Source organism: Myotis myotis, unplaced genomic scaffold (genome assembly GCF_014108235.1).
Source record: "Myotis myotis isolate mMyoMyo1 unplaced genomic scaffold, mMyoMyo1.p scaffold_m19_p_29, whole genome shotgun sequence".
Classification (NCBI taxonomy): domain Eukaryota; kingdom Metazoa; phylum Chordata; class Mammalia; order Chiroptera; family Vespertilionidae; genus Myotis; species Myotis myotis.
In genome coordinates this window covers 2,807,831-2,829,081 of record NW_023416334.1, presented here as the reverse complement: position 1 = coordinate 2,829,081, position 21,251 = coordinate 2,807,831, and the positions used below count along the sequence as shown (strand labels likewise).

The window sequence follows — 21,251 nt, the reverse complement described above, 5'->3', positions numbered from 1 at the left end:
GCTGCAGCTGTATCTTTCCCGCTTCCTTCTTCTTCTCACAAACACTGGAGTCCCCCGTTTCCTCCCTGGTCTGGTTTCGCTGCAACTGCCCCGAGCCCAACGCCTTCTAAACCTTCCAGTTAGGCCTACACCCACGCCAGTGCCCTCGCGCCGCCCACACAGGATGAATGCTCAGCCTGGGGATGCGGGTCCTCCACAGCTGCCCAAGCAGCCTCTGCGCCCCTCGGCCTGGCTCCCAAGACTCTCTGCCACAGCCTGGCCCCAGGTCAGACCCAGGCCGCGCCCCAGATTCTGGAAAAACACTCTTCTGCAATTGTCTCCGCCTGCTTCCCTCCACAGCCTTTCTGTTGAGTTGATGACCTCATTTTCACTATTCTCACTTGTCATCTTGCCTTACTTTTTCTAAAAAAGGTCATGGTCCCATGACTCTCATCTTGCCTGACTTTTTCTAAAAAAGGTCATGAAGATATGCTGGTTCCACTCATCCTAGAATTATCCCATCACCCACTTTCTAGGCCCAGTAATCCGTTAGCACCCTAAAGCCACCTTCTCCTAGCTGAGACGATCTATCTCTCACCAGTCACCCAAGGAAACAGGAAGGAAACTCCCAGGTCAGCTCTCCAGGCGGAAGGTGGAGCCAATCATGGCTTAGTGGGCAACCACAGCCGCCAGCTTCCCCAGGCCTCTGCGCGGTGCCCAGGGGCAGACACCGTCACGCAGCCTGGTCCCTGGCGCAGGCTCACCACACAGTGGAGCAGGCAGGGCATGACAAGCCTGAGTCTGGAACGTGGAGACCTGAAAACACTGCAAAGTCTGTTTTTTGTTTCCTTTGAGCTGATCATCTGATTGAATACAGCCTTGGCAGCTGAGAGGCAAGTCCCTCTGGGGAGGAAGAGATGGAGTTGCCTAGCGCCCCCTCCCAGGCCCTTGCCTGCCCCTGCAGCAGCTGTGACTGCGCCTTCAGGCAGGCCCCCACTCTCTGGCGTTCAGTCTCCTCATCTAATGAAGCAGCTGCGAGTAGGAGTGGTTTTGAAATGAGCAGCGTGGAACCTGTCTTCCAACCACAGTGTCTGCGGAGCTTTTGCTAGAGTTTGAAAACCACAAGATACAATGATTTTTTGCACTTTTCCATATAAGCCTTACCCTGCATGTCTGATACAATAGCCACTAGCCAATATTTAATTTTAATATTAAAATTAGCTTAAATTAAGTAAAATTTAAACTTCAGTAAACCACCTTATACGTGCTTAGGAGCCACATGTGGCTAGGGGCCTCTGCGCGAACGCACACACACACACACACACACACACACACACACACACACACACACACACTTCCTTCCTCTTTTTATGCGAACGGTAGCACGCATCCTGCTTTCTGCCTCCACTTAGGAGATCTAATGAGATAGGGCCTTCACAACACACAGAACGAGTGAAGCTCAGAGACTAAGAGATGGATTATGAAACCAGACAGACCCTGGCGATCACTTCCTAGTTGTACCTGTGTGATCGTTGACGTACCCTCTTCATGCCATGGTTTCCTCGCCCGTACAGTGGGCATGGAGCAGGCCCCTCCCAGGATGCAGTGCACATTACACGCGTCACATGGGAAGCATCTGGAGCAGCACCTGTCATATGGTGAATAGTCAAGAAATACTAGCTCATTTTTCACCATCAGCTACTTCGCTCTCTTCTAATGGTCACGTAAAGGTCATCACAGAATGGATACAACGGGCTGCCTACGCTGTTTCCAGTCTTCTGTAACGACTCTGCACACACGTGGGATGAATTACGCTGGATTCTACCAAACTGCCCTCGAAGAGGTCCCCCACCTGTACGTTAGACACCCCACCCCACAACATGATGGCTGCTCACTCCCTACACATTCCTAGGAGGATCTACAGAGTTCAGAGAACTGCGTGGTTCTTTTCCACGCTCTGATGCTCCAGCATTCCAACTGGAATATTTTTAGTAAGCGAGAATCTGTTTTAAGGGAAACAGCGCTTCCATATTTTTGGATGTGCTTACTACGAAAATAATACTGCAAGGGGCCAGAAACAGAATGCTGGGGAACCAGCTAGAACTGTAAGAAATATGAGCCATGTTCTACCCTGGCTGCAGCTGCCCTGGAGCCTTCCCCCCATTTGGAGCTGCCTGTCATCATGGAAAGATGAACAACTGAGCTGCAGAAGCCAGAGTCGCCAGGCCTTTGAAGGTCCCTAGTCCGTTTTGCACACCCGCAGGCCTTTGCAGACCTCCAGCCTGCTTACCTGTTCACTGCCCACCTGGCACTCCCTTTAACTGTTTCCCCTGTAACCCCAGCCCTTGCACATCACTAAGCCCTGTGAAGGCCCCTAGTCCTTTTCATATCTGTACACTGCCCTTTGCCATATAAGCAGCTGCCTAATGGAGGGCTGCAGAGCAGATTTCTGTGGCTAACCTGCTCCTCTCCCATACTGCCAGCAATATTGGAATAAATGCTCATGTATGATTCAACCCTGTCTCTGCTTAATTGGCTCGAGTAGTGACAGGCAGTACGGACCCACTGTTTGTCCAGTTACAACACATGAAAACTAAATAATTTGTTCTACAGAATGTAGTTTCAAGACCAAGTTTAATTTATGCTGGACAGACAATCTTCACCTCCCACTTCCCAGAAAGACGGGATTCAGTGTCTGAAGTCATACGTCTGTGGCTAGATAACGTCTTTTCCCAGATGAACATTTCATGAATAAGAGAACAGCACAAACACCCTGCAGATGCTCCCAGGCTGTGATTGCTTACATAGCCCTCATGCCGTCCTGGGGGACTGAGAGCACTGAGCGAACTCTGGGCCCATCGTCCCAGAGGATGGGAGAGGGGCTTGGCGGTGGAGGTGCCACACTGCAGCCAACTGCTGGCCTCGCTGGCCAATGGCCCGGAGAGGGGAGGGAGGGGGTTGGGAGTCGGGGAGAAGACAAAGCTCTGAAATCAGCCTCAGGAGAAACACTCTCACCCGGCTCCCTGAGGAAACCTGCTTTTACTTCCTGAAGCTGGCAGGACACCCAACACTCTACACCAGCCGCGGGCGAACTACGGCCCGCGGGCCGGATGATCCGGCCCGTTTGAAATGAATAAAACTAAAAAAAAAAAAGACCGTACCCTTTTATGTAATGATGTTTACTTTGAATTTATATTAGTTCACACAAACACTCTATCCATGCTTTTGTCCCGGCCTCCGGTCCAGTTTAAGAACCCATTGTGGCCCTCGAGTCAAAAAGTTTGCCCACCCCTGCTCTACACACATGAAAAGTGTGCCCTGGCCACATCAGGATGCCGATGTTTCCTTTAAATAGTCATCTCGAGGCAGAAGACTCCGCTAACTCGTGTCAAGACCTGTAAGTGGAGTCTGCTCTCTCTAAAGCTCGCCAGGTCCCGCCCTCAGTTCCCCAGCGTTTCCTTAGAATGCAGAAGGCAGTGACTCCGTCTGCCTCCAGGGTGGCTGGGCTGAGCCCTCCTGCAGGATTCTGGTCTTCCCAGATGTGCCCTGCGCTGGGCCTCTGACCAACAGCCACTCCTTCAGGGCGAGGGGGTGGGGTCCCTGCTGTCCTGCTCAACCTAGCCCAGCCTCCATTCCAACCTGCTCCCTGCCTGTTACCCTCTTACCTCCGGTTCTTCAGCGCCTACTTTATGACTTAAAGAACTCTGGAGCCCCGTCCTGGGTGAGCAAACACTCTCCCTTTCCTTCAGGGCAGGGAAGGTTTGCTCTCCCAGGCCTTCCCGTAGTGGTGCTTGGGGTGGGGTGGAGGGGACTGCCTTCTGTACCTCTGAGACAGAGAGGAAATACAGAGCAGCTACCTTCCCATGTGAGAAAGGAGACCCTCCCACAGACTGCAAACATGGGTCTAGTTCAGTCTGCAGGGCCGTGCGACGTTTCAAAGCCATGGTGGTGAGTGGTCTGCAGAGCTGTGCTTCTGGGAGACTGGGGCGGCCCTGCTGTAAGTTCACCCAGGAGGACCCACTAGGGTGTTGAATGGCTGAGGAACTACAGCACAGATGGACCGCAAGGATGCGGTGCTAAGTGTAACAGGCTGGACACAGGAGGCCAGATGCTGTGTGACTCCACTCAGATGAGGCCCCTGGAATCAGTACATTCACAGAAGTGAAGCAGAAGGGAAGGTGCCTGGGCTGGGGGCAGGGGGAGGGCGATGGTATGCTGAATGGGGACAGAGTTTCAGCCTGAGGAGATGGAAAGGTTCTGGAGACGGAGGGAGGTGAAGATACTAATGCCACTGACATTAATTCCACTGGCTTCTTTAGCCCTACATGTTAAAACTTTGATTTTGATGGAAAATGAATACTCCAATTTGATAAGAACTGACTGTAGCTTTAAACTTCACATGATCACCCATCTGCCACTCAGATTCTTAGGCAAGGATGTCTGAGCTTCCCCACCTTCAACCACATGCCTCACCAGGTAGGCGAGGAAGTCAGGAAAAAGAAAACCAGTTATAAAAGTATACTAAAAAATTGCCCTAACCAGTTTGGCTCAGTGGATAGAGCGTCGGCCTGCGGATGGAAGGGTCCCGGGTTCGATTCCGGTCCAGGGCATGTACCTTGGTTGCGGGCACATCCCCAGTGGGGAGTGTGCAGGAGGCAGCCGATCGATGTTTCTCTCTCATCGATGCTTCTAACTCTCTATCTCTCTCCCTTCCTCTCTGTAAAAAATCAATAAAATATATTTAAAAATATGTTTAAAAAAAAGTATACTAAAAAATAAAACAAGGTAGCTGAAATAAGACAAAATATACACTAATAAGCTACAAGAAATGTGAATGGCTAAATCCTGTTAGAGGAATTTTCAGGTTACACATAAAGCTAAACTATAAGAAGCACACCTACAGCAAGCAACGCAGGAAAGACTGAATAAAGTATAATGATACATCACACGATAAAAGCTGGACAGAAATGGGACAGTGATATCAGTATAAACATGTACACTTTTAGTCAAATGGTTTAACTGATATAAAAGGTAAAACCTACCAAGAAAATGTAAGAGCCACAAACCCTTAAGTCTGGTTTCAAAATATCTAGAGCAAAAACTCTTAGAAATGAAATGTTTTGACAAAAAACACAATCAAAGGAAGAGACTTCAATGCACCTCACTCGGATGTCAATGGATCAGCTGGCCACGCACTGACGCCCCCCTCAGGCCCAGCGGGCCTCACCGACAGCGCCGGCAGCCTGGGCCATGCACGCTGGGTCCCGGGCACCACGTGGGCCCCGCTTTCCCTCCGCATAACCAGGAGGTCCGTGCAAAGACTTATCCATACAAAGGGCATGCGGTTCAAGGAAAATGTAAGTCCATCACTTCTAGGTAACAGGAAAACTGAAACTTCCATTTTTTAAAAATATGTTTTTGTTGATTTCAGACAGGAAGAGAAAGGGAGAGAGAGAAACATCAATGATGAGAGAGAATCATTGATCGGCTGCCTCCTGCATGCCCCCTACTGGGGATCAAGCCCACAACCTGGGCATGTGCCCTGACTGGGAATCGAACTGTGACCTCCTGGTTCATGGGTTGATGCTCAACCCTTGAGCCACACTGGCCAGGCAAAATAGAAACTTCTAAATGAGAGGTTCCCCAACTTCTCCCAGGCAAAATTTCAGGAAAGTCCAGGCTGCCATTTGTCAGAGGCAGCGTCAGAGTCTTGTGCCCCAGAGTGTGACAGGTACCTCCTGGCAGAGAGCCGATCCCCCAGGCGTGCTGGAGAAGGCGGCAAACACGACTGAATTTTTTTTTGCTATGTCCACATGATAGGGTTTGTTTGATTGGGGTTTTTTTTGCTTGCTAACATTATAACCAAAAAAATCAGGTCTTATTAACACAAAACTTCATTCATACCTAAACCAAGCAAAAGCCAAGTCCCTTTATTACTAGCAGAGATTCCCCCAGGAATAATATGCCATACTAGATAGCAGGTACGACGACTAAGTTGGAATTCTGCTCCCAGGAATCTAAGAATGGTTCCTCAACGAGGAAATAAACATATAATGTAATACATACATAGTTCATAAATGGGTTAAAAGAGAAAACACCTTATGGATTGCTCAACAAATGCCAAAAGTAATCTGATACGACTGTCCTATTTCTGGATTAAAAAATATATGTATATCTATATATTCTATATAATAAAAGGCTAATATGCCCTAGCTGGTCTGGCTCAGTGGATAGAGTGTTGGCCTGAGCACTGAAGGGTCCTGGGTTCGATTCCAGTCAGGGACACATGCCTGGGTTGTGGGCTCAATCCCCAGTGGGAGACATGCAGGAAACAGCCGATCAATGATTCTCTCTCATCATTGATATTTCTATATTTCTCTCCCTCTCCCTTCCTCTCTGAATCAATAAAGATTCAGAATATTCAGGAAAAGTTGGGGAATATTTATGTATTTTTAAAAAGGCTAATATACAAATAGACCGAACGGCGGAACAACTGAACAACCAGTCACTATGACGTGTGCTGACCATCAGGGGGCGCGTGCGGAACATGGCGGGTGCTGGCAGGGGCAGGATAATGGAGCAGGTGAGTGGGGCGCCAGACCAAGGCTGGTGGCTGTCATCAGGGAGAGCATCTGGTGGTTACTGAAAATTCTTTGCTCCTGTGCGCCATGGTCCTGCCCGGCGCTCACACCCACTGCTGGCACTGACCCTGCTTGCACCCACAGCCGGCGCTGGAGCTGGTCCTAATCGCTCAGCGCTGTCAATGGGTGTGAGCTGCAGCTTCCAGCCCCGATCGCCCCTGAGGGCTTCTCCACTTCCCCCTGCTCCTGAGGAGTGATCAGGGCAGCCGCCGCCATTCACACCCACTGACAGCGCCAGCCTCACTCACACCCGCTGCTGGCACCGGCCCCAATCGCTCTACACCATCAATGGGTGTGGGTGGGGCCGGCACCATCAGCACATGGGAGTGGCGGCAGTGGGAGCAGGGCTGCCGGCAGACTGGGGACCGGGGGCCATGGTGGGAGGGGCGGGGTGGGGGCATGGAGGATGGGCTGAGCCCTGGCCCTATGCTCACCCCAGCCTCGCGGCCCATAGTTCCTTTCAAGGTGCACAAATTTGTGCAATGGGCCCCTAATGTATATGTATATGTATACGTATATGTATATGTATATGTACGTATTTGTACATATATATTTAAATCCTCACTCAAGGATATGTGTTTCTTTTTAAATATATATTTTTTTATTGATTTCAGAGAGGAAGAGAAAGGGAGAGATAGAAACATCAATGATGAGAAAGAATCATTGATTAGCTGCTTTCTGCAAGTCCCACACTGGGGATCGAACCCAGGCATGTGCCCTTGACCAGAATCAAACCTGGGACCCTTCAGTCCGCAGAACGATGCTGTTTCCACTGAGCCAAACTGGCTAGGGCAAGGCTATGTTTCTTATTGGTATTTTTTTTGTTTTTTTTGTTGTTGTTTTCTTTTTTAGGAAGAGAGAGAGAGAGAGAGAGAGAGAGGGAAAGAAAGAGAGAGAGAGAGAGAAACATTGATGTGAGAGAGAAACATTGACTGGTTGCTTCCCATATGCACCCCAACTTGGGATCAAACCTGAAATGGTATGTGCGCTGACCGGGAATTGAACCTGCTACCTTTTGGTGTGTGGGATGACACTCCACCCGGTCAGGGCTGAGAGTTAATACGTTTAAGGTCTAACAAATTCTGAGACTTCCAGGTAAAGTTGGCAGATTGGCTCAGTTGGTTGCAGTGTCATCCTGTACACCAAAAGCTTGATTCCTGGTCAGGGCTAAAGTTAGGCTGTGGGTTCGATACTGCTGGAGTGCACACGGGAGGCAACCAATCGATGTATCTCTCTCTCTCTCTCTCTCTCTCTCTCTCTCTCTCTCTCTCTCTCTCTCTCTCTCTCTGTCTCTCTCGTGCGCGTGCGCTCTCTCTCCTTCTTCTTTCTCTCTAAAAATCAAAACCATATCCTCAGTGAGGATTAAAAAAAGATTTTGACATGTGCTATGACATGGATGAACCTTGAGGACATTGTGTTCAGTGAAATAAGCCAGTCACAAAAGGACAAATAACTGCATGATTCCACATATATGAGGTGCCTAAAGTAGTCAGCTTCATAGAAAGAGAAAGTAGAATGGTGGTTGTCAAGGGAACGGGGAGTTGTTGCTTAATGGGTACAGAGTTTCAGTTTTGCAAGAGGAGAAAGTTCTAGAGATTGTTGCAAAACAATGTGAGTATCCTTAGAACTAGTGCATTGTACACTTAAAAATGGTTAAGATGGTAAATTTTGTTATGCTTATTTTACCACAATTAAAGATTTAAAAATTAAAATGATACAAGAACACGATGGCAGAAATAAAACATTTAATAGATTTGGGAAGATGAAGTTAAGGAAGTGTCTCAAACAAAACTGCAAAATAAAGAAATGGAAAAAAGTTGAAAAGAGATATAATTAGAGGACCAGGCTAGGAGGAGTTCTGGAAAGAAAACAGTAGAAATCACCAACAAAATCATTTAAGAAAACTAAGTCATGAGTTATCTTATTGAGGAGGTGCAGCGAGGGCCTGGCGGATGAGGCCCATCCCCCTGGAGTTTTAGAATGTGGACCAGCCAGGGTCGCCCGCAAGCCCCTGGAGACAACACATTACACACAAAGGACTGGGAGGATTCTGTTGTTGCTGCCACACTGGAAACTAAAAGGCAATGGGGCAATGCCTACAAAATTATAAAGGAAAGTACTTTATGGCCTAAAACATTTTATCCAATGAGTCCATCAAGTGTCAGGGTAAATAAAGATGCAAAGTCATAAACTTTTATCTTCCATGAGTCTTTCTCAGGAAGATACTGGAGGAACCAAAACAAGAAAGGAAGGAATAGGACATGGGACACAGGATCAAAGACAGCGAGAGACAGAGGCATAAAGGGACATCCCAGCACCAGCCGAGCACCAGCCCAAGGGCAGCCGAGCTGGAGAGACTGCCTCCCGGTGAGACTGGTGCTCTGCGTAAACCACGCACTGTGCCACCCAGTCAGGCCCAGTGTGCCGCTCTCGTGTTGGGAATGGTGGACACACTCCTAAAACCCAAGTTAGCAGATGCCAATCAAGGCCGACGCTGAAAACAGCCTCTGTGGGGACAGCCATCTCAGGCCTGTCACTCACTCTCCTGTAGAGAAATAAGCTGCCAACAGCCTCTGAGTCCTGTGTTCTAGACCAAACATGTCAAACTCGCGGCCCATGGCCAACATAATGGTATGTAAGAAACATTTTAATAAAAATTTCATAACTCAATTTTTACAATATCCAGTTATACATAATCTATATATTAAAAAGCCTAATATGCAAATTGTCACCTTGGGAGTTTGACCAGGAGTTCGATCACTCGCTATGACGTGTGCTGACCACCAGGGGGAAGCACGGAATTGAAGGAAGGCTCTGGCCAGCAGCTGGAAGGCCCTGATAGGCCCTGATCCCCTTACACACCTTATGTGCAGGTGCACCATTTCTCTCCACTAATACTAGCAGCAAATATTTTAGCAGCCAATGGCCACATCATTAGTCTTGGACTGACTTGTTTGGTGTGTGCAACAGGAAATATTTCATTTTCGGAGAACAAGAAAAATAGGTTTAGTTGCATTACGCTTATTAATTTGTGCAGTTATTCGGTGTCTGGTAAGTTAATGTTCAAAAAAATATTAATTTTTATTAAAATGTTCTATTATTTTATGTTAATGATGACTCATTTATTTCAGCCCTTTGTATTCAGCAGGTCTCTATTGAAATAAACCTACATTTCTATGAAAATTGAAGCTTTTGGTTTTTTGCGGCCCCTAAACTTAAACCTTGTTTATTTGGCCTGTGTTAGTCTTTGCGTTTCTCATGCTCCCAGTTCTCCTTCCAAACTCTTGGGAAGAGGCAGACTGGTCAGCTCAGGCTATGCACGTCCGTGAGGGCTGCTCCTCTGGCCTGTGCCACAGAGGAAGGTGGGAGGATCCCCCCGTCTGCTGTGTAACAACTTCACTGGTATTTCCACACCCTTTAGTATTCCTCACAGCTTCATACACGCACATACAACGGAGAATGGGAAAGGGGCTCATAAGCATGGGGCTCAGGAGATACAGCTGAGTGGATTTATGGATTGCCAAGAGCTGATGGTACGTCCCACCACAGCTTGCGAAATAAAGCCTTTCATCTTTACTTTCCAAATAAACTCTACTTGCCTTAGCATATACGACAATACCTCGTGCCATTTAAAATGTCTACACAGCCCTGACTGGTTTGGCTCAATGGATAGAGCATCGGCCTGCGGACTCAAGGGTCCCAGGTTCGATTCCGGTCAAGGGCATGTACCTTGGTTGCGGGCACATACCCAGTGGGGAGTGTGCAGGAGGCAGCTGATCGATGTTTCTCTCTCATCGATGTTTCTAGCTCTCTATGCCTCTCCCTTCCTCTCTGTAAAAAAATCAATAAAATATATTTAAAAAAATAAATAAATAAAATGTCTACACAGCCCGGCTGGCGTGGCTCAGTGGTTGAGCGTTGACTTATGAACCAGGAGGTCACGGTTTGATTCCTGGTCAGGGCACATGTCCGGGTTGTGGGCTGGATCCCCTGTGTGGGGCATGCAGGAGGAAGACAATCAATGATTCTCTCTCATCATTGATGTTTCTATTTCTCTCTCCCGCTCCCTTCCTCTCTGAAATCAATAAAAATATAAAAAATAAATAAAATGTCTACATAAATAAAGCGTCTGCTTAAATCACTGTGTGTCATAAGCAGCTGCAGAAGCTGAGACGGTGGGTGAAAAAGGGCCTCAGCAGAGTAGAGGCCAATAATGACATTCACGTTTACTGAGAATCTATCTTTACGATGAGGTCAGAAGAGAACCACTTTCACGACAATAAATAAAACAAAGCATTTTACATTCTTTGAATTGTGCATGTAGCTCTCAAGGGACCTGTCTCCAGAAAGAAAACAACTAGAGCCCCAAATGGCCTGCACTGCGCAGGCCGCTTGCCCTTGGACGCGCATGTGCGAGTGCTCGCCTGTGGGAACGCGGAGACAGAAAAACAGAACTTGGCCAGCTACATGGGTGCTCTTTCCAGATGCAAAATAAGATTTGCTTTGAAGAATACAAAGGCTGCTTTCTTCTCGAACAGGGAAGAATATGTAGCTCCTAGCTAGTTGGCTAAAAGCAGGTTCCAAGATAACTTACTTATGCCTTTGTGAGCGCTAGCCCCTCCTAGACCATTTCTTGCAACAGAAACCAAACGAATTCAGATAAATTTTTAAGTCTCTTGCTATCTGAACATTTGCTTCTTACAATCAGAGATGCAAGAACCAAATGTGATGTGAACAACAGGAGATACTGTGTACATATTTATCTAAGGGAGGGGCCAGTCAACTTCCGTACAGGCCCAGGTAGAGGAGAGTTTTGGCTTTAAAGGTTATAGTTTTACACGCCCGTACAGTTGCAGTATAAAAGCAGCTACAGGCAATGAGTGAGCGACCAGGTGGCTGTCTCCAATCAAGCTCATTTATGAAACGTGTGGTTGCAGGACTTAAATCCAGTGTACCAGACATTCCTCTATTTCATTACCTCAAATGGCAGAGCTCTGATGATATAAAACATTCATTTTTACAGTCTTTAAAAAGACTGGGCCAGGCCAAAGTGAAAAGATTCTGAGTTATAGTATGTGCAAATCAGGGTAAGGACATTATTTGGGAAAGTGTCACTTTTTCTGAAAAAGTTTTATCAGTCATTTATGTTTATATTTTAATTAAAAAGATGCTGTTATAAAAATTGACTTGCCACATGGCTATGAAGTGGCCAGCAGAGAAGTGGACGGGCCTACCCTGCAGGCTCCCAAGCCCGTTCTGTACACTGTGATGCCTTAAGGTGCCTTGTTCTTCCAATTTCAAAGTTTCCTCAGAAAGATCTGGTTTAATTATCCTGTACTAGAGGCCCGATGCACAACCCGGGCATGTGTCATGACCGGGAATCAAACCGTGACCTCCTGGTTCATAGCCATGCCAGCCAGGTGAGCTTACCCTTTTAAAATGAACAATTCAGTAGCGTTTAGTACAGTCACAGGTCATACAACCAACATCACTAATTCCAGAACATTTATATCACCCCTAAAGAAACCCTGTGCCCAGTCACTTCCTGGCCTCCCTCCTTCAGCCTCTAATTTACTTTGCCCACACTGGACATTTCATATAAAGGAAACCATATAGTATGTAGCCTTTTGGATCTGGCTTTTTTCATTTAAAAAGTTGCAATTAAAAATTGCATTTTCATTAATAATGAAAAATTCACAGGAAAGCATGAATAAAATTTAAGTACTCATCCAGTGATAACCACTGTCAATGTTAGTATAACATTTAGATAAATTACCTTTACAGAATTGGAAGCATACTATACTGCTTTAGAATCTGTTGACTTAATATAATGGGCACACTTTTTCTCGTTCCTTTACATGTATTTGCACAAAGCAAGATTTTTAAGCTTGATTCCCCTATTGTTAGAAATCTGTCTTATTTCCAGTTCTTTAAAAATAACTTTAAATAAATAAAACTATAATCAACTTGTTCAAAATTCTATCTTCATAGGCATTCACAGTTACTTTCTTGAAACACGATTCCTGAGCTAAAGGGCATACTCATTTTTGAGATTCCTGACACATACTTCCCTCCCCAGAGGCGGCATTCATGCACACCCCCACCAATGGTGGAGCAGAAATCTCATTTTGATCATCTGATCATTAAAATACAAAATCCTCCCAAAATGGCAGGTGCAATATTACAGTTTAAAATTTCACTTTATAAAGTTCAAATGCAGGCAAAACTAAATTAGCACGTAGGGGTGCGAGCTTTTGTAGAAAGCTCCGAGGGAGACAACCGGGGGACAGCTATGTCCGGCGTCGGGAGGGGCTGGGGACGGGCGGTGCTGGATTTCTGCATGTGAGTGAGGCTGTTCACGAAACTGTGCTGATGCACTTTATCTTTGTGTATGGCGGCTCCTGATGAAAAAGCTTACATTACATCAGATATTACTTTCTTGTCTAACTTTCACAGAAAACATTGTCCTGGTAAACGGAAATTCCTAAACTAAATGCAAACAACTCTTCAAGTAGCAGAGAAATGCTGAGGGCTCAGAGAGGCGGGACCTCGATGGGAATTAGGAAAAGGGTCCCTTTTGGGAAGATGATTCCGCGAAAGCTGTGCCTTAGGTCGGAGCGGCCTGCTGGGTGCTGCTGGGGAGGTTACCTCTCCTCTGAGCAAAGAGGAGGAGCCCTTCCACCGGACACGCAGTTCTGCACTTCAGGACGCGGTGAGGTGGCTGGAGTGGACTGGCTCCCACCCCACCGGCCTCCGTCTGGAAACCTCTGGGCCGCGCACAACGGCAACCCTGGCAGCCCTGACGGATGGCAACGCCACGCACACTGGCCTAGACGAGCACAGGAATACACAGAACACACACGGGCTTGGACGGCTAGTGCCAGAGCTGCTGGGAAGCAGGTGCACACCCCTTACCGCGTAGCCTTCTGTCTTCTTCTGGCACCATTTCAGCAGAGCATTGCGCTTCGAGCCGCCGTACTCCCGGGCCAGCGCAGCCAGAGGGTCTCTCCTTTCCACACTGGTTAGAGAGAGGAGCACACAGTAAAGAGAAGGTGCTAATGTTTAGAGCCCTCAACTATGTAAGAAATAAGTAATCATATTAGAAAGGCAGGAGTCTAGGTTATCTCAGTAAACGCCAAAGAAAAACAACCAAATCAGTCACATTAGCAATACATTTTTATGTCTCAGGGTATGAAAGAAAAATTAGATTGTCTTTCTTGACTATTGAAGTCTATAAATAGGTTTTGAAAAATTTTTAAGTCCATCTGCTGCTCTTGCCATCTAGCCTTTTACTTTTTTACCTAAGTACGGTATCATTTTAATGAAAGATACCTACGGAAAAACTCGCGTGGCAGGGCCCCACTTACGTCTGCGTGTCACCTAACAGGCAGGTGAGAAGGGCCTTTAAAAACACGGGACTGGCTGCGTGTGGGGGAGATGCTGGGAATGGAGGTGAAAGGCAAAGTCTAACAATTACTCAAAAGGGGGCTTTCAAACTCCACAGGAGACACGCCTGCTCCTCTGTTCTTGGGCAGTCACTCAGCCCTGAGCCCCATTTACCACAGGAAGTGATCTTCCAGGAGCAAGGGCTCAAGTGCCCATCCTCGATTTTTCTATAAACGTCTACGGCAATGTTATGCTGCCTAAAATTCCCAAATACTGAAAGGGACTTAAGGTCACACGGTTTCTTCCATGAGGCAGCCAGGGAAGGGGGATTATATTCCCATCCCACTGGAACAGCCCGCGATTTCCCGGCACCGCGTGTAGGAGAGCAGGGATAGGGCAGGGCCTCTCTGGAGTGTCAACTGTCGCAGCGACAACGTGAGAGCAGCAGGATTTACTCCTCGGCGTGTGCATCATCACGGCACAAGATGTTCACAGCAGTGTGGTGGGCAGTCAGACAGGCACGAGGAGAGCAAGGGCGATGGGCCCGGTACAGAAGGTCTCCAGGGCAGAAAGGCCCCGGTGCCTAGCAAAGGCAAAACTGGGAAAACAAGGACCTCGCCCCAAGTGACTTTCCTCCCCAGCATATCCCTGGTCATGCAGCTCGGACCCTCCCCTGACCTTTCCTCCCGTGGCATGTCACTAATCATGCGTAGACCCCCTTGCAGGAGGAACAAGAGGCCAAAAAGTGGCTTCATGCAACTCCGTGTGGGCCCTTGCATGACCAATCCCTTAGCGTTAACCCCTAGGGATAACATCAGTTGTGTTTCTGTTTCAGGCCCAGAAAAGCAGCAAAACCAGACAAGCGACTGACCTTAGGACCAGCTACAATGACAAATGACCCCTTGCCCTGGTGCCAACCCATCAGTGGAGACCATGACCCTGAAAGGGCACACCTGGAAAGGTGACAAATATTTATTGAGATCCTCCCCTGGGACTTCCCCTGAAAGCCCTTAGGATGGAGGACCAGCAAGGCCCTCTCTAGGGAGCACTGGTTTCCCCACTGGTTTCCTTGCCTCTCTCCTCCTTGAGCTCCAAGGGCCCTTCGTTTGCCTCTGTAACTTGTTTCCTGCCCCTTCTACAGCTCACTTATTCTGCCTCTGTGATTGTCTAAATAAACTTCCTCTTACAGTTTGAGTCTTGGCTCTGAATTCTTTCTTAGCCAGAACTCAAGTACCGAGGTTCCTGAACCGAAGTCCAATCTCTGGTAACAACAGCAGCACTTCTTATAACAGCAAACACTGGAAACAACCAATGTACATCATCAGGAAAATGGATAAACTGGGTATATTTACATAATAGAATACTATATAGCAATAAAAAAACCAATGAATTACAGATGTATGTAATAACTTGAATGAATAGCAAGAACATTTTGAATTAAGAAACTTCAACAATGTTTTTATGTTTCCAAAGTTGCAAATATGCCCTGGCCAGGTGGCTCAGTTGGTTGGAACATCATCCCAGACACCAAAAGGGTATGGGTTTGATTCCTGGTCAGGGTACATACCTAGATTTTGGATTTGATGCCCGCTTGGGGCTAGTATGGGAGGCAAAACTCTCACGTTGGTTTCTCTCAACATTGGTCTCTCTCCCTATCTCTCTCTTGTCCTCTTTTTCTAAAAATCAATATATAAATATCCTCAGGTGAGGATTAAATAAATAAATTTTAAATATGCAATTTAATTGATATACTATTTGTATTGTCTGGGTACACAAAATACATGGAGAAACTGTAAAGAAAAACACACAAAGTTCAGAATGGTGGTGACCTCGGAGGAGGGCGAGGAAGGGACAGGAGGTGCTGCAAATGGCAGGGGCTGACGGGAAGTTCAAAAGTGTTAATTTCCTTTTCCTTAGCCTGGAAGGTGGTGTCCAGGTTGCTCTCCATCGGGCTGATGTTCCTTATACCTTACACATATTTTATTCTTTTGTATCCATCCAATATTTAATAAAGATATTTTAAATGATTTAAAAGGAGTAATGGGATGATTCTAGACTGTGACAATCTGCATCAAGGTAGGGAGGTTTTAAGGAAAACTTTATACTTGAATTAAAGTTTTCTTGTATAATGTGATGCCTGCCTTTCCTTCTATTTGACACATCTGTAAACTCAAACCCCCAAGTTTCTGTTAACTATGAAGTTCTGGTGACGCTGCCTGTGTTTGCTGTGCCTGGCCTGGGCTTACTCCATTTCCTAGAGATGAATGTCTAGGCCTGACAAACGAGGGAAGACTGAAATGAGTATTTGGGAAAGAGTTTCTGTATAAATGGATGACTAAACATTTACCAAAAAGTTTTCTTTTAAAAACAGAGCTACCTAGATAAGATTGCAAAAAAAATTACTAATAGGATGAGAACTTCCAAGGTAATTTGTATCCTGCCATTGGTTTGTCTCAGTGACATGAATATAAAAATAAGTAACTAATTAATTTCACTAATTTAAGCTTTCACGATTAAGGGTATAGTAAAAATAGCATATTAATACACAAACAGCCTTTTTGTATGCAGTTCTGGCACAAAGAAAAGAGCAACTGGAAAAAAATAAAATAAAGTATAAAAGACCCATTTCAGAATAGCACTAATTTTGGTCCTTAAAACCTGTTTTGATTATCTCAATCTCTTGCACATAAACAAGACTGACATTTAATACCTGGAGCTTTAAATTAAACCTCTGAATGATATGCCTTCATTTATTGGGGCCAAAATAATGACTACACCCAAAGATATGGCAAGAGCTGAACTTACTCAGACTTTCAAAAAATCCTTTTATAATATTAATAATGGTAGTTGCAATGTCTGTTAAAAAGCCATTACTCCTAAGATAGCCAATTCTGTATACTCATCTACCTACCTATTCTTTTGTTTGTTTGATTTTTATAATTTTTTTTTTTTATTATTGATTTCAGAGAGGAAGAGAGAGGGAGAGAGAAATAGAAACATCAATGATGAGAGAGAATCATTGATTGGCTGCCTCCTGCATGTCCCCTGCTGGGGATCGAGTTCCAAACCTGGGCATGTGCCCTGACCAGGAATTGAATTGTGACCTCCTGGTTCATAGGTCGACTCTCAACCATTGATCCATACCAGCCGAGCTATCTACCTATTTTTTTTTTAATTAAATCTTTATTGTCCAGATTATTGCATTTGTTCCTCTTTTTTCCCCCCATAACTCCCCTCCTCCCAGTTCCCGCCCCACCCTCCGCCCTCACTCCCCACCCACTGTCCTCATCCATAGGTGCACGATTTTTGTCCAGTCTCTTCCCGCATCTCCCACACCCCTTTCCCCACCAAGAATAGTCAGTCCGTTCCCTTTCTATGTCCCTGATTCTATTATGATCACCAGATTATTTATTCACTTGATTCTTAGATTCACTTGTTGATAGATGCATATTTGTTGTTCATAATTTGTATCTTTACCTTTTTCTTCTTCTTCCTCTTCTTAAAGGATACCTTTCAGCATTTCATATAATACTGGTTTGGTGGTGATGAACTCCTTTAGCTTTTCCTTATCTGTGAAGCTCTTTATCTGGACCTTCACTTCTGAATGATAGCTTTGCTGGATAAAGTAATCTTGGTTGTAGGTTCTTGGTATTCATCACTTTGAATATTTCTTGCCACTCCCTTCTGGCCTGCAAAGTTTCTGTTGAGAAATCAGCTGACAGTCGTATGGGTATTCCCTTGTAGGTAACTGAGTTTCTTTCTCTTGCTGCTTTAAGGATTCTCTCTTTGTCTTTTGCTCTTGGCATTTTAATGATGATGTGTCTTGGTGTGGTCCTCTTTGGATTCCTTTTGTTTGGGGTTCTTTGCACTTCCAGGACCTGTAAGTCTATTTCTTTCACCAGGTGGGGGAAGTTTTCTGTCATTATTTCTTCAAATAGGTTTTCAATATCTTGCTCTCTCTCATCTTCTGGCACCCCTATAATTCTGATGTTGGTACGCTTGAAGCTGTCCCAGAGGCTCCTTACACTATCTTCGTATTTTCGGATTCTTTTTTCATTTTGCTTTTCCGGGTGGGTGTTTTTTGCTTCTTCGCATTTCAAATCTTTGACTTGATTCTTGCGCTCCTCTGGTCTGCTGTTGGGAGTCTGTATAGTATTCTTTATTTCAGTCAGTGTATGCTTAATTTCTAGTTGGTTCTTTATCATAACATCGAGGGTCTCATTAGATTTCTTGTAGATCTCATTAAGTTTATCGGCAGCTTCTAGACAGTTCTTGAGAGACCTTAAAAGTGTGGTTCTGAACTCTATATCTTCCATTGACAATTTTGTCCTGTTTCTTTGTCTCTGCATTTTTTTATGCTTTCTTGGTGCACCCCCTGGTGGTCTTTGTGCGCAGTCTTGTTGTAGTTAAGCCTTGATTGTTGTAGTTAATACTGGGGGGATTTGACCTCCAAGCCAACTGGCTGTGAGAGTCAGCTGTGTCTGCAGTGGGAAAACTTCTGTCCTCTGGGGAGGTGCTAATCTAGCCTTTGCCTGAGGCTATCTGGCAAATGGCTCTGTGCAGGGCTTGGGTGGGTCGGGTTGCACAGGATCAAACAGGGCGGGCTGAGCTAGCAGTTATGGCTGCTCTCAGTTCCGTCCCTAGGGGCTCTGCCTCACAGAGTCCCAGCAACCGCTGCAAACCTTGGAGAGAAAGCTGCTTTCGAGTTCCGACCAAAGCCAGACAGTCCCGCTTCTCCGTTTGAGTCTGGGTCCCTAGAGACTCGCCCGGATCTGGAGCTCAGAGTCTGAAACTCCCTCCCGATTGAAAACAACAACCGCGCCCTCTGCCGCCAGCCCGCTCCGCGTGCACTCTGCACCTGAGCATTTCACTTCAGCACTGTGCCTCCTCTGAGTCTGGGTATGATATTCTCTTTCCTCCTAGTTGTAGAATTTCCCCTCAGCCAGCCTTCCTGTGGTTCTGGATGATGTCCGTTCTGTCTTTTAGGTGTACCCTTGAATTGGTTGTTCGAGGCAGCAATCTCCGGCGTTAACCTATGCCGCCATCTTGGTTCTCCCCTATCTACCTATTTTTAATATCTACCTATTTATTGAGTGAAATGCTAAGGGTGTACCACAACACAAGAAGTTGAGAATGACATAAAAATGTAACACAAAGAATTTAAGATCCACTAAATTACAGTCTTAATAAGGGCAAAGGCATGCTGCTATGCACAGTGAATTAAACACCCAAATGAGTGGGAGATGCCTCAGGCGAAGAAAGGGGGTGCTGATGCCCCCAGGTGGTTAGTGAAACCTCATGCACAGTTTGCCCTGGAAGGGGAGGTGCTCAGGAGTTCAAGGCCAAAGGCACACCCTGTGGCTGGAACCTTGGCGGCATCAGAAGTGCCTCCATCAAGCTGCAAAGGCAGAGGAAGAACAGGCTTTGCTGACTGAGGGGCAGGGACATTCTGCACATGGGGGGGCGGGGCGGGGGCCTAGCTTGAGGAGAACCAGAGACGGGTGGAATGTGGACCCACGTGGAGGTGTCTGACACGGCTGCACAGGAAGCACTCAGTGTTCCAGAGGCTGACTCCACGTGGAGAAGCAGGACATGACGGAGGGGAGGCGGTGGCAGATTTGTGATAGCAAAGACAGCCTTTCGTGCCCACCCGGCGGTCTCTGCCCACTCTATCGGCCACTACAGCCCTCACCTCCCACTGAAGCACCCGCTAAACAGCCTTAGCAATACCCCTCCCATTACTTGCAGCCACTGTTTACTGTCCCACTACCACTACACACATCAAAGCCAGACCTCCACACGCCTGGTGGCTCCCACTGCTTTACCAAAACGAGTGCCAGCACCTGATGCTGGCCTTTGCACTGTGGCTCCCATCAGCCTTTCCTGGTGTGACGTCCTAAGGACGCACCTCCCAGCCCATACTGGCGGAAAGCCTACCACACACGTGCCTGACTCCCCAACCACTGCAGCCGTGGTCCAGTCTCACTGACTAACACCACGTCCCGGCTTGTGCCAGAACGCGGACCCCTGCAGGCGCCGGCAGAACTGCTGCTTCCTCTCCCCGATTTCCTGGTCCAACAGCAGCACCGAGCACCAGCTAGCTCCTTGTCCCACAGCCCTCACGTCACTCTGCACCTATTGTGCAGAGCCTCTCCCTTGCTGAAGGCAGGCACTGGGTCTTAACTGTTTTCATCCAGGAAATATGTGTAGAAGTACAGTGACCATTAAGTGATGAGGAATGACGTGCTTCTCACCACTCCAACTGAAGCCAAAAATGAAGAAACCTGTATAGACTCCCTCTCCCTTCCTCTAAGAAAGCCAACAGGTTTTAGAACAGCTAATAGAGAGAATCAATAAGCCCTGAAGCCTCGGATGTTACTCCAGACCAGATCTCTGGACTGCCAGCACAATCCGTTGGGCAATAAAAATGAAAAAAACTCAAGTTGCTGAACACCATACTCACTAGCTTTGAGTCTTCTATTGAATCCCCAAGGCTGAAAATCAGCTTGAGGATCAAGGGGGGTGGGGGATGATGAGGAAAATAAGACATTTTTTGGGGGGGGGGAGGGAGCTAGCAGCCTGACTCTGTACCTAGTTAATCAATATCCTTAATGCACATTCCTGTTAGCCTATAATCTAGTCACTGCCCCTTCTCTAATTATCTGGTCTTGCAAGACCTATTTACCTAAATACTTAGATTTTACAGAGGCCATAAACCATGAACCATATACAACCCCCAGAGGGGGTTATCAGTGCTGGCGTCATCCCAACACATGGGGCTTTTTGCAAAGCCCGTGAAAGGTCCGGAAGTCTGATCCTTATTTGGAGGACAAAGAAGCCAAAAGGTATAAAAGAAAACTTCCTCCATATTGGTTTGCTCAGAATTTGGAAACAGGCTCCCCTGAGTCACAGTACTAGTACATCTGGATATAAATGGGGTTTTCCTGTATCTCTGGGTACTCCTGTGTATTTTTTGATTGCCTGGTAAATTCTATAACAAAAGGCATAAACGAAGGAAGACCCAAGGGCATCGGCCCACTGTCTATCTGATTTCTCAGTTTATAACGTGGTACCTGAGTTTGCTGTGTGGCCTCAAGCCCCCGGTGGACGTGCTCAGCAGCCTCGTGCTTCCGAAGCCCAGGGCCGGGGGTCTGCTCAGCGACTCCAGGGAGGGGCTTTTGCGGAGGTAAGGGTCTGGCTTCAGGTCGTCAGTTCTTCCCTTTAGAAGACCTGTGTGCACAACAA

At 46.7% G+C, this 21,251-nt stretch overlaps 1 protein-coding gene across 13 annotated transcripts in view; it reads right to left on the bottom strand.

Moving 5' to 3' along the window:
- SPECC1 (sperm antigen with calponin homology and coiled-coil domains 1) overlaps positions 1 to 21,251 on the bottom strand; it is a 249,111-nt gene that overhangs the window by 26,007 nt on the left and 201,853 nt on the right. For 5 of the 13 annotated variants that reach the window (XM_036296313.1, XM_036296312.1, XM_036296308.1 and 2 more), the window contains exons 11-13: positions 21,080 to 21,236; positions 15,194 to 15,304; positions 13,536 to 13,638 (exon numbers count right to left, since the gene is read on the bottom strand). In XM_036296313.1, coding sequence (XP_036152206.1) covers positions 13,536 to 13,638; positions 15,194 to 15,304; positions 21,080 to 21,236 — 371 coding nt within the window. Of the gene's footprint in view, positions 1 to 1,509; positions 1,628 to 13,535; positions 13,639 to 14,877; positions 14,960 to 15,193; positions 15,305 to 21,079; positions 21,237 to 21,251 lie in introns of those variants that run through there. The other 8 variants (XM_036296309.1, XM_036296310.1, XM_036296320.1 and 5 more) reach the window with 6 other exon arrangements.